The sequence below is a fragment of the Octopus bimaculoides genome, chromosome 25, assembly GCF_046866305.1.
Source record: "Octopus bimaculoides isolate indiv1 chromosome 25, ASM4686630v1, whole genome shotgun sequence".
NCBI classification, from domain to species: Eukaryota; Metazoa; Mollusca; class Cephalopoda; order Octopoda; family Octopodidae; genus Octopus; species Octopus bimaculoides.
Genome location: NC_142952.1, coordinates 15,919,812 through 15,933,472, shown reverse-complemented (window position 1 = coordinate 15,933,472; position 13,661 = coordinate 15,919,812). Strand labels below are relative to the sequence as shown.

Sequence of the window (13,661 nt, the reverse complement as noted above, 5' to 3'; positions counted from 1 at the left end):
CAGCCATATATCTTCTCTATAGCAAAAGCACATGTGTTCGTCCCTCTATTATTCTTTAGCCTTTAAACACTTGGCCTACCACCACCCATCTCCACCTGCTCTTCTCAAATTCTCCTTAGTAGTAGGAGTTTTTTCCTCCCTTTCCTTCTCCTCCATCTCTGTTCTTCTCTGTCTTGCAAGTTACATGGTAATCTCACAAGTGCCAGAGACATGAAAAAAGCACCCAATACACTCTGTAAAGTAGTAGTGTCAGAGACATGAGAAAGCACGCAAAATGGTTGGTGTTAGGAAAGGCATCCAGCCATAGAAACCACACCAAAGATGACACTGGGCTTGATGTGGTCCTGCAGCTCACCAGTTTCCTGTAAAACCATCCTACCTATGTCAGAATGGAAAGTAGACATTATATAATGATGATGGGAGGGGACCAAGACTCAGAATGTCAACATGAAGAATTATAGTCAGGCTGGTTGTACTTTTTTTATAATTAGGTAAGAATCTTTTATCACTTGGCAGATATACGTTTGCTTATTTAAAGTGTCAGTACCAAGATTTACAATGTATCAGACCTCATCAATATAATATCAACACAGAAACAGAAATGGTTTTCCTTGATCTTATTAACTTTTTTCATAAGAAATATGATTGCATTTTCACAACAGCTTCAGGAAACTAAGCAAACCTTTAATGAACCTTGAATCAATCTTAATCTTTATTCCTAGCTGTTGAGAGCTCTGTTCTTTAACTAAGGGTCCTATTTCCTCAGCAAAGCTAAATATACTTTTATTAAATATAATTGTAACTGTGTTCTATTGTCATCATCATTATCATTTTACATCTCCTCTCCATGCTGGCATGAGTTGGTTAGCCCGTTCTGAGGCAGTTTTTAATAGTGGATGCCCTTCCTAATGAGAACCCTTTGTTATGTTTTATGACACACATGAATATGGCAAAGAATGCAATACAGATGGTTACAGCTTGTAAAATGAACTCCACTCTACTCTTGTCAACTTACTCAAGGTATTTCCATAGAAATAACATAGTTTATAATGTATCTCAAGCTCTTATGAGGGTGGCAGAGAGTGGTGTGGAAGTAAAAAAACAAAAAAAAAGTGTTACCTGTGCTTTCAAAGTATCATAACTACTTCTATATTATGTGCCTATAATAGAAGGAATTATTATTATTATTATTATTATTATTATTATTATGTTGTTGTTTTTTTCTTCTTTCTTCAAATTTTCTTCCATTTCTCGCCGAGTGTTTTCCGTACACCTAGGGTAGAGAAACTCATTGTATGCATTCCCAGTTTACACACACAAATTCACAGGCAAAATATGTATTTAAAAAAAAAATTTATGAATGGACGTTGTTTTCACAGCGATAATGCTCTTCTCAGTACATGGGTCGTTCCAGTTAACACGATTTTTTGCACTTCCTGTAGGGATGGTAAGCCTGGTATCATTTTCAAATAAGTTTCAGTACCTTTTTTTATCATTCCTAGAGATCCTACAATCACTGGTATGGTAGTCGCCTTGAGGTGCCACATTTTTTCAATTTCTATTAGCAAGTCTTTATATTTACTGATCTTGTCAAATTCTTTCGTCGCTATATTATGATTGCAGGGAATACTCATGTCAATTAATAAACATGTCTTCTTTGTCTGATCTTTTATAATAATATCCGGTTTATTAGCTTTTATAGCCTTGTTGGTATGTACGGGGAAGTCCCAGAGAATCGATACATTTTCTCCCTCAGTCACAGCTTCAGGATGGTGTTTATACCATTTGTCAGCGGTTTTGATTTTATAATGCCGACATATTGTCCAGTGTAAATACTGGCCAACTCTGTCATGTCTTGCTTTATATTCTACAGGTGCTAAGACTCTACACCCTGAGATTAGGTGGTCTATAGTTTCAATCGCATCGTTACAGAATCGGCATTTTGGGTCAGCTCCATTTTTTATCACATTGGCTTGGTAATTATTACTATTATTATTATTATTATTATTATTATTATTATTATTATTATTATATGTGAGGATGCATGGCCTAGTGGTTAGGGTGTTGCACTCATGATTGTGAGATCGTGGTCTCAATTCCTAGACCATGTGATATGTTGTCTCTTGAGCAAAACACTTCATCTCATGTTGCTCTGCGATTACTTCAACACCTGTTCAGACAACATCAATTTGATGAAGGGAGTGAACTAACGTACAACACATGTACATGATCACTATAAACAAATCATTTGTGCAGGTCGTTCGGCAAAAGCTGAACACTCATATATCATCTTCAATGGGAGAGTCCATTATTATTATTATTATAGGTGGTAAGCTGGCAGAATCACTAGTACAGGGGAAAAATACTTCAGTTTTCACATTCTGAGTTCAAATTCTGCCAAGGTTGACTTTGCCTTTTATCATTTTGGGGTCAATGAAACAAGTACCAGTTGAACACTGGGCTTGATATCATCAACTAGCCCCTCCTCACTGAAATTCAGGCCTTGTTATAATAGAAAGGGTTATTATTCTTTACTAGTTTATCAAAAGGTGGCAGATATAAAGGCTTGAGTTACTTCCATTGTAGACATTAAGGGTGAAGAGACTGGGTAGAAGTTGGGTACTGGTGGCAGTTGGAAGATAAGTAAACAAATAGACAAAATTATATTACCCGTGCTTTCAAAGTGTGTATTTTTCTGCTGGTGTCAGTATCAATGGAGCAATCAGTCCGAGAGTCAACATTGCGGAAGAAACTACTCACAGCTTCATTGTAGAGACCTTTCTGGAATTGAGAAGACAACATTTACCAAAAAAAGAAACAAAGAACTTTTAGTGATAGATTTTAAGCAAGGGTTTTTTTTTTTAATTATTATTATTATTATTAAAATAAGTACCAGTTATGTACTGGGGTCAATGTAATTGACTAGCCCCCTTCCCTCAAATTTCAGGCCTTGTGTCTATAGTAGAAAGGATTATTATTATTATTATTCAGTAGTTTTATTTTTATAACGTGCTTTCACTTCACTACCGAGCGCAGCTCTGTGCGCCTTGGGTATGTGCTGTGGTTTGCTGTGGTGCTCTTATGTTTACTGTATTGAAAGTGTTTTGCGTAGAATGTGTGCAGTACCCAGTAGTGCAATTTTCTGTATGTTATATATATTTGTAAGTCCTGGTGTTTTTGTTATGTATTTGTCTGAATATTTTTTTATTATACCTAAGGCACCTACTATGATAGGAATTGTTTCTGTTTTTAGATTCCACATTCGAGTTATCTCTATTTCCAGGTCTTTGTATTTTGAAAGTTTTTCCATTTCTTTTAGAGAAACGTTGTCATCTGCTGGTATTGATACATCAATTATTATTATTATTATTATTATTGAAGGCAGTGAGCTTGCAGAATTGTTAGCATGCTGGGCGAAATGCTTAGTAGTACTTCATCTGTTGCTATATTCTGAGTTCAATTTTGCCTTTCATCCTTTCGAGATCAATGAAATAAGTACCAGTTACGCACTGGAGTTGATATAACCGACTAGTCCCCTTCCCACCAAATTTCCAAAGCCTTGTGCCTAGAGTAGAAATGATAATAATTATTATTATTGTTATTAATGTGGTGAGCTGGCAGATTTGTTAGCACATCATACAAAATGCTTAGCAGCATTTTGTCCATCTTCACATTCTGAGTTCAAATTCTGCTGGGCTCGACTTTACCATTCATCATTTTGGGGTCAATAAAATAAGCACCAGTTGAACACTAGGGTCGATGTAATTGACTTAGCTCCTCCCCAAAGCTGCTGGTCTTGCAACAAAATTTGAAGCTGTTATTACTATTAAGGTGACAAGCTGGATAATCAAAGGTGGGGGGGGGGGGACATGTCATGTTATACAAGTTTTTACAAAGATACCAAAGTTATAAAAACACTTCAATAGAAAATTATTAACTGGTTATATTAACATCATATTTTAACAAAAGCTGGTATCTTTTATGCAAGAAGTGCTTTAGCAACTGACAAAAATATTCATTTCTTGCAAAAATGTTTGTTTTGCTGGAATGAGAAGAAGTTGACAAATTCTTTCTTTGAGTGGATAATCAAAGTTATATTTAGAAATTTTACTTTATGTATTGGAATTATATTATCATAGAAATATAATTCTAAAGTTTAACAACACATTTAAACAATTCTGTAAGAAATTTTAGTAACAAGCAATAAGAGGAAATAATATATTATATTTTGTTCAAAATTACCCCCGTGTTCAAAGTAACCCCATTTCACGGTACCAGTTGAGTACTGGAATTGATGTAATTAACTAGCCCCTTCCCCCAAAATTTCAGGCCTTGTGCCTTTAGTGGAAAGAATTATTATTATTATTATTATTATTATTATTATTATTATTATTATTATTATTATTATTATTATTATTATTATTAAGGTGGCAAGCTGGCAGAATTGTTAGCATGCTGGGTAAAATGCTTACCAGGATTTCCTTCCTTTTATGTTCTGAGTTCAAACTCTGCTGAAGTCAACTTTGCCTTTCCTCCTTTTCTGGTCAATAAAATAAGCACCAATTGAGTATTGGGGTCAACGTAATTGACTTATCCTCTCCCCTAAAATTGCTGGCCTTGTGCCAAAATTTGAAACTGTTAGCTGGCAGAATTGTCAAGGAGTCAATGTAATCAATTAACCCCTCCCCCAACTTTCAGGCCTTATGCCTATAGTAGAAAGGATTATTATTATTATTATTATTATTATTATTATTATTATTAAGATAGCATTAACACATAGGGAAAAGTGCTTAGTGATATTCCTTCCGACTTTATGCTCCGAGTTCAAATGCCACTAAGGTTGACTTTGGCTTTCATAAAATAAGTCAAACACTGGGGTCAATGTAATTGACTTGCCTCTCCTCTGAAATTGCTGGCCTTGTGCCAAAAATTGAAACCATTATTACTATTATCATTATCGCTATTATTATGGTTATTTTTACTTTTAATCTGCATCTTTTCAACAGTCACTTGCCGAGACACAACCAGTGTCCTGGAGCAAGTGAAGGATAAGAGATGTTACAATATGGCTGAAAGCTTGGGGAGGGGAGGTAGTGGAATATCTTCATGTAATACAACACAGATATTTAAATGGATACGGTTTTTCTAAGAATGGGCGCAGTATTTGTCAGCACAGTCTTTTGGATTTCTCTGAGACATGGTTCTCCTGGAATCTTATCTAGATGTTTCTGACATCCATTTTTTTATCATACCTAGGGCACCCACAATAACAGGAACAGTTCTCATTTTAAAATGCCACATCTTTTGTATTTTAATTTCCAGGTCCTTATATTTACTTAACATTATATGTAATGATGCCAGTGGTACCTGCCTTAGATATAGAAACAAAGACTGGAATACGATACAAAGAACTTGTGACAAAGCAAACAGGGCAAACATGTGGTATAAAACTGATAAATATCAAGGAGTGATGCTTTTAGAGGCCACGACCCATGGAGAACTAGCCCGTAGATTTAGAAAAGCTCTGAAGGAGACCAAACTCAACATTAAGATTGTTGAAAAGTCAGGGAACTCCATCAGATCATAACTATGTAGGACGTATCCTGTTAAGAATATGTAGGATTAGCCCTGGCATTAACTGTAAAACTAGAAATGTAGTTTACAGCATAAAATGCATGGAAGGTGCTTGTAAAGACATGAACATAACATATGTAGGGGAGACATCTAGGAGCATTGCAGAATGACTAAGTGAACATTTGAGACAATATGACAGCAAAAAACAGTCCTCCATACTCTACCAACATGCCAAGGATCAACATAGAGGCAACCTGGGTCAACTTGACAGATGGCCCTCCTCAATCTGTAGAAAAGGCATAGGTAGAAACTCCATAAGATGTACCTGGTGTAAGCTATGGACACATAAGAGGTGCAGCAATATCAAAGGAAAATTAACTGGGAAGATACATTTTTGTGTGTGGCAGATGCACAAGGGCAATAAACACCGATGTACAAAAAACAGATTCCATCACATGCTCGAGGGAAAAACTAGAAGTAGTTGACAGCTTCTGTTACCTGGTGGGTGGATGCTCTAAGAGCATAGCAGCTAGAATAAGATTAGGCTGGGCAAAGTTCAGAGAGCTCCTACCTCTGCTGGTAACAAAGGGCCTCTCACTCATGTCACTCATGTCAGAACAGACAATGGAGCCTGGTGTGGCCCCTGGTCTTACCAGCTCTGGTCAAATTGTCCAAACCATGCCAGCATGGAAAATGGATGTATGATGATGATGATGATGATGATATATATATGTGTTTGTGTGTGTGTGTATACACACACACACACTTTAGTAGAAGGTGAATTGAGCAGAGACAACACAGGGCTTGAGAGGATGCTTTAGTCTTGCTGAGGTCAAGACTAAACTTCTATAGTGTTGGTACCATGAAAAAATACATTTAGTACACTTTGTAAAGTAGTTGTTGTTAGGAAGGGCATCTGGCTGTAGGAATCAAGCCAAAACCGAGTAACTGGAGGAAGTTTTAGTTCTCTGAGCTGTCATCAAACTGTCCAACTCTAGCCAACAGGGAAAGTGAACATAAGATGATGATCAAAATTATATTTGCAAAACCACACATGCACACATACATACACACACACACACACATTTATATTCAAACATCAGGGACAGATGCACAGTTCATTATTATAGGTAGCAAGAACACCATTTAATTGGTGAATGTGTCACTGATTTGAAAGTGTCCAGTTCAGTTGACAAGCTCATGTACAGAAGGTGAGGTATTGCTGTTACAACAGCAACAACAACAGACGCAGACATTGCTGTGACAGTGTTAGTAACCATAGTAACAATCAATATTGTAATTTGAAAAAGAGAAGACAGAATAAAAAAAACATACACAAGAAAAAGAAGCACTCCCAAGATGCAATACCAATCACAACAGCAACAAAAGAAGAATCAACAGAAAAAAAAAAACAGTCACTACAGTAATAACATTTTGTAAGAATTGTAATTTGAAATAAACAAGAAAAATTTACAATAAACCACCTACCCCCCCACTACTGCCGCCGCCACGACGACGACGACGACGACGACCACCACCACCACCAGCTTATCTTGATAAGTCAGCCAATATTTTATGACATCTTTCAATTTTCCCTGCCTAACCACAATTAAGAGATCTCCTTATGGAGGGAGAATGAAAGGGGAGTGGGTGTAGGGGGTGGAAGTGAAGGGAATGAAATGGAATGGTGCAGGGAGAAGACAGATTAAAAGAAGGATCTGTTGTAATACTGCTATCACCATCTCCATAACAACCTTTAACTCACCCAAACCCCAAAATTGTTTTCTCACTCTTTTTCTCACTTTCTCTAGTTGAGAAAGCATTTACACAATGACTTGATTTGCTAAATATAGTAGACAAATCTCTCTCAAATCACACTCTACTGTCTTAAAGGACAGATTGTCTAATGTAATTCTACATATATTATACCTTAAAAAAGATTGGGTTATCATAAACAGGGTCTACAAAAAGGGGTGGGGGTGGTAACCACTATATTGGCCCTAGGTATGGAGAGCTAAGGAGGAGGCAGTGACTATCTACTAGGATACAACTGAAGAAAAAATCCCAGTCTCAAAATTTTAGACTCTCCCTCATCCACCCAAATTCCAAAACAACTATGCCCCACCGTGTCAAATTTCTGTCTCATACATGCAGGCATGGCTGTGTGATTGAGAAGATTACTTCTCAACCATGTGGTCTTACCTTCAGTCACACTGCATGACACCTTGGTAAGTATCTTCCTCAATATCCCCAGGGTAACTGAAGTCTTATGAATAGATTTGGTAGTAAAAAAAAAAGTATTTCGTGTGAGTGTGTGTGTGTGTGTGTGTGTGTGTGTGTGTGTAAGAAAAAAAAGGGATTAAAAAATCCAGGCAGATAAAGCACTCAGTTTTAAACGAATTTGGTTAACAACATCCAACAATCAGACATCAGTAAATGTAAGTAGAATACATAACCAAGGTAATTCCTCCTGTATGAGAATTAGATTCAAATATCATTTTGAATTTAACTAATTTTGGGTCACCTTGAAAATGTGTTAACATGTATTTTCGAAATTATTAATTGCAATGATATTTTCTTTATCTAAATATGTTAATACAACAGAAACAATTGTCAGCCTTGTAAGGTGAATTCTACATATGTATGTGATTTCATGTGTATGTGATTTCATGTGTATGTGAATTTTAAAAATGTGATTTTTCTCTATGTGTATTTTTGTTGTGTGTGCATGTGGGTGTGGTAATTTTAAATGTGTATCACCATCATGCAAATGATGTTTTTTTTTTTTCCAGTCTTCCATGAAAAACGTCTGGCCAGAGAAAAATATTACCTTGCTTGGAAACAAATGAAGTTTGACAACAAAACAGCTGGCCATAGAAAATCTGCCAAAGCAAACTATGTGTGATCCATGTAAACATGGTAAGTAAAGTGGATGCTAAATGATGATGATAATGTTGTCTTGGTCAAACTTTTAATTCTAGGTTTGCTCAATCAGGCCTAAACAATAACACTGGGATATACTTAACTGAATTAACTCAACAAGAACAAAATAGTTAACACCAATTAGCTTCCTTTAAACATCTAGTACTCTAAAAAATGATATGAATGGCATACAATCTCATAAGGACTTCTATAACATTATAGCCAAACACCCAAGTAAGAGATTAATGGAAGTGAAGGCCTGACATGTCGAATTCATGGGTTTACATTCAGCAATAGATTCCACAAAATATTCCGTTGCTATATTAACAGTTGGTTTCCAAACATTACCTTCACCAGTGGTCAAATATATTCTAGTGTTGGTCACAAAACACCAGCATTATTACTAGTCATAGATATTCTAGAATTAGTCAACAAATACCATCATCATGAGTGGTCATAGATATTCTACAGCCTCTGTTGGTCAACAGACGACATCATCACCAGTTGCCATAGACATTCTAGAGTCTTAGCTGGTCAGTGTTAAATATTTATCTGTATTTGTATGTACAAATCTGTGGTTAAGTTTGTGCTGGTGGGAGTCAAGCAATTTTTCATGCTGTACTCCTCTCTACATGCCATCGGTGTCGTGAAAGGGAAAGGCTTTTCTTAAAGTCTAATACAGCTTAGCACCTCTATTTATGCCAGTGTTATCATCAGTTCACAAAAGGTTAACACAAATATCATAAGACATGTTTGATGCCCCAATTTTGAATTAGTACTTTTTTAAAATTATCTTGAAAGGATGAAAATAAAGTTGGTCTCAGCAGGTTTAAAATCAGAGTGTAGAGCATCAAAACTAATACAATGTGAAGTGTTCTATCCAATGATCTGTTAGTATACCACAGATATATTGTCTAAAAAAACATTTATACTTTATGAACATAGATCAACTCAGTGATAGCTCTGCTTTTTCATTGTTGACCTGGCTCTAGACAACAACCATTAGCAACACCATTATTGTTTCAAAAATGGGCAGTGCAATCTAACACAATAATTCATATCACTCTACATATCTTCTTCCCCTCAGATGATTCTTACATACTTGCATAGAAAAACCTATTCCTCAACAAAAATAACACAGTATGTCTTTGTCAGCCAGTAAACTCTTAAGCTTTGCAAGAGCTCAGACTTTCTTAGCCAATTACATTTTACATTCAGAAATATTTATTTTGATTGAATATTGTTTTGAGGAGATCAAACATATACAATTGGCCACTTTTTTTCATGACAAACATCAGTTTACAGAGATTTCTCTCTTTGATGAAGCTTTGTGAAGGATATATCACAAGTTAAAAATGATCTAGTCCAGCAGTTCCCAAACTGACAAATACTTATGCTTTCCACTCAAAGAGATTTCACTAAGAAATATCTTTGCCCTTCCCCACATTAATAAGAAGACAAAATAGCTTGCAAACACATAACTCCTTTATCATGATATTAGAGAAGGTTACAGTCATCTTTCTATTTAACATGGCAGCTGGTTTACCTCTCTTTTCAATCTGCACAAGTCGGAATCAATATTCAATTTAATGAACTTGCTGATTTTATCAGAAGGTGAGTTGATCATTTGTCATGTTGTGGCCTACCTTTTATGTAAACGGATTGGATATTGAAGAAATTTCGTCTTTAAAACCTAATGGAAATATCTGGTATAAATTATTTGCCAATAATTATTTATTTGACAATAAAATACATTTTTTGCCAGCTATCTTTGTAAAATGCTTCAGTTTGTAAAGTCTTCTACTTCAGGATATGCTGCAAATTTTGATGTATCACTCACTACCATCATTAATTCACTCTTCAATACTCCAATATAAATACCTTTTCTATGATCTCACACATTCCTCAGAGATTTCCTGAACAAATTTCGTTCTAAGAGGTGAGTGACTTCGTACATACAGTCTTCTCCTGCTGTTTCTGTTCCAATGTCCATCAATAAACCACATTACGACCAATGAAGTATGAATTGCAGTGGTTGACATACATACATATATATATACATACATATATATATACATACATATATATATATATATATAAGCAGAAAATGGAGAAAACTTTTGATCAACAAACAAAATGACTATCATCAGTTATTATTTATTAAGTTATTTACTGTCGTATGGTTGTTTGCATTCATGTTGGAATGGTTTATAATGACACAAGTGGCCTTGGGCCACTTATGACATAGCTACTCCTTCACACTTTTTATCTACTGTTCTATTTACTCCTTTATTTACATCTACTCCTATAATGGTCTTAGCTTACCCTTGATTTTAAATTTAACTGATCAATTATAGAGATGGCTGGACTTTGGTCAATTCTATTACGGACAACAGTGTTTGGTCTTTAGAATATATCAGTAAGTACACTATTGTAACAACTTTATGTGTATGTTTTTGAATAAATATTAATTAGCACTATTTACAAAACCATAAGTACTATTCTTTTTCTAGACTTATTGGCAAATCCTGTTATACTTAAGTACTAGTTTTATTTTCTTATTATTTATACACCCTGGTACCCCTAAAGATTAACCCACCAATTATTTTTCTAGTTATTTTACTAGTTTATTTGATTGAATGCCATGCATCGGTTTTGAAGTAAGTTTATCTTTATATATATATATATATATATATATATATAGCTTAATGGTTTTTTTAAAATGTCTTGCCCGCTTACGTTTTGGTATCACGCTATATTTCATGTTGAGAACAATTTAGGTCTTTTTAGACACAAGATGTGATCTATTTCTAGCACATTGAATGTCCACGTTAGTGGTCAATGTCATATATAAAAATGTACTTTAATCCCCTGAGATTGCAGATACTGTTTCTGAATCTCTTTGATTCTTTAAATGTGCTAGCTTCCTGGTAATTAATCGATATTAATTAATATATGATTTTTTTGCCATTTTTTAAATAATAATATATTAACCCTTACCGAGTTCTCATACTGGATATATGCGACGCAGTGAATATTCTCTGCAGACATATTCCTGAAATTAGCGTGCCAAAACGAAGACTTTTGAATTTTACCATTAAGCTGTAATTAGCAGAACCATATACATGTGCACCTATGGTGGTGGGCAACTTTGTATGGGGTTCTGATGATTATGGTTCCATTACAAATCAGGCTGATGAGAAATAGACAGTCGGTAAGATTGTTAAAATTCGAAACTGGTCCCTGTTTAATAATGTTCCTTTTCGTTTTTTTTTAAATGTCTTGCCCGCTTACGTTTTGGTATCACGCTATATTTCATGTTGAGAACAATTTAGGTCTTTTTAGACACAAGATGTGATCTATTTCTAGCACATTGAATGTCCACGTTAGTGGTCAACATCATATATAAATATATATATATATATATATATATATATATATATATATATATATATATATATATATATGTGTGTGTGTGTGTGTGTGTGTGTGTGTGTGTGTGTGTGGAGGCACAATGGCCCAGTGGTTAGGGCAGTGGACTTGTAATAGGATCGGGGTTTCAACTCCCAGTCTGGGTGTTGCGAGTGTTTATTGAGCAAAAACACCTAAAGCTCCACGAGGCTCCAGCCGGGTGTGGTGGCGAACCCTGCTATATTCTTTCACCAAAAATTTCTCTCACTGTTTCTTCCTGTTTTTGTTGTACTTGTATTTCAAAGGGCCAGCCTTGTCACACTCTGTGTCACGCTGAATATCCCCAAGAACTACGTTAAGGGTACACATGTCTGTGGAGTGCTCAGCTACTTGTACGTTAATTTCACGAGCAGGCTGTTCCTTTGATCGGATCAACTGGTATCCTCGTCGTAACCGATGGAGTACCACGATATATATATATATATATATATATATATATAAGCATACCTTGCCTTAAGTTGTCTTGATTTAAGTCAGTTTTCAAAAATAATATATGGAAAAATAAAAATCAAGTCAAGTCATTTTACTCGACTTTACGTCTGTCTGCCACAAATATTGGAATTATAAAATCACTAGAAAACCATTAAAAGCACATAAAATCATGTTACCTTACAATAAATAAGAATAAAAGCATATAAAATCATATCAAAACATGTACAGTAAATGTTAAGATACACACCATAAAGTAGTGTAGTTAAGAGAATGAAATCATGAAATCAGCTGTGTAGTCTTATTTATTGGTCTTTCGGACCTCATACTTGTGACTTTATTTTTTACTCCCATGGCTCCTAATAAAATTCATAGTGAAAGTGCTATGCATCATGCTATAATGCTCAAAGTTAAACTGGCGATGATAAAACACCATGAAAAAGGTGAAAAAGTGGTAGCAATTGCACAATCTTTTCGGATCAGTCAGACAACTGTATCGGTGATTGTACATAATAAGGACATGATTTTAGCACAAATCAAATCTGAAGCCCCAGGGATGAAGAGCCCTGTCATCAATAAGAAAAGAGGTAAAATCTTTGAAAAAATGGTAAGTCTTCTTTCTCTTTGGATTGTTAGGTTGAATCGTCAGCGTGCCACTATTAATCAAGAAATCATTCAAGAGATAATATTGTCTTTGAGGACCTGAAGAAAATATATCCAGATGAGTTCAAGGCAAATCAAGGATGGTTCATGAGATTTAATTACAGAACTGGGAATGATTATTATCGGTTTAGCCTAGAGACAAGTAAATTCGGCCTAGCCTAGTCTAGAGACAGGTTAATTCGACTTAAGTCGTGTCTCCTGAAACCAATTAACGACGTAGGGTGTGGTATGCCTGTATATATATATATAAAATAGATTTTGTAAGAGTTTACTCCCTTAGTAATTAAAACGTATTACAAGACGAGTTACTCCCCTTCAAAGAGGAAAGCAAACATAATTCATCCTTATCTCCCTTTGATACCTGTATTTTCGCATTTGCAAATATTTGTTCCCAAGCCTGTCCCAACTGGACTCAGTCTCTACGATCATCAGCTTTCTAACCATGACCATCTCAATTTTCAGAAGAAATATAAGTTAATATCTAGATTAATACTCGGCCACAAAAAAGTGCAATAGGTGTAAAAAAAATGTGTAGTAAACGAACCTGAAAACCATAAATTGCACAAACGAACCGAGGGTGACGCGAGGACTTTCAGAAAATT

At 35.3% G+C, this 13,661-nt stretch overlaps 1 protein-coding gene across 6 annotated transcripts in view; it reads right to left on the bottom strand.

Moving 5' to 3' along the window:
- LOC106882881 (tubulin epsilon chain) overlaps positions 1–13,661 on the bottom strand; it is a 67,438-nt gene that overhangs the window by 40,956 nt on the left and 12,821 nt on the right. For 5 of the 6 annotated variants that reach the window (XM_014933699.3, XM_089342267.1, XM_014933707.3 and 2 more), the window contains exon 3: positions 2,671–2,781. In XM_014933699.3, coding sequence (XP_014789185.1) covers positions 2,671–2,781 — 111 coding nt within the window. Of the gene's footprint in view, positions 1–2,670; positions 2,782–4,472; positions 4,541–13,661 lie in introns of all 6 variants that reach the window. The other variant, XM_089342268.1, reaches the window with a different exon arrangement.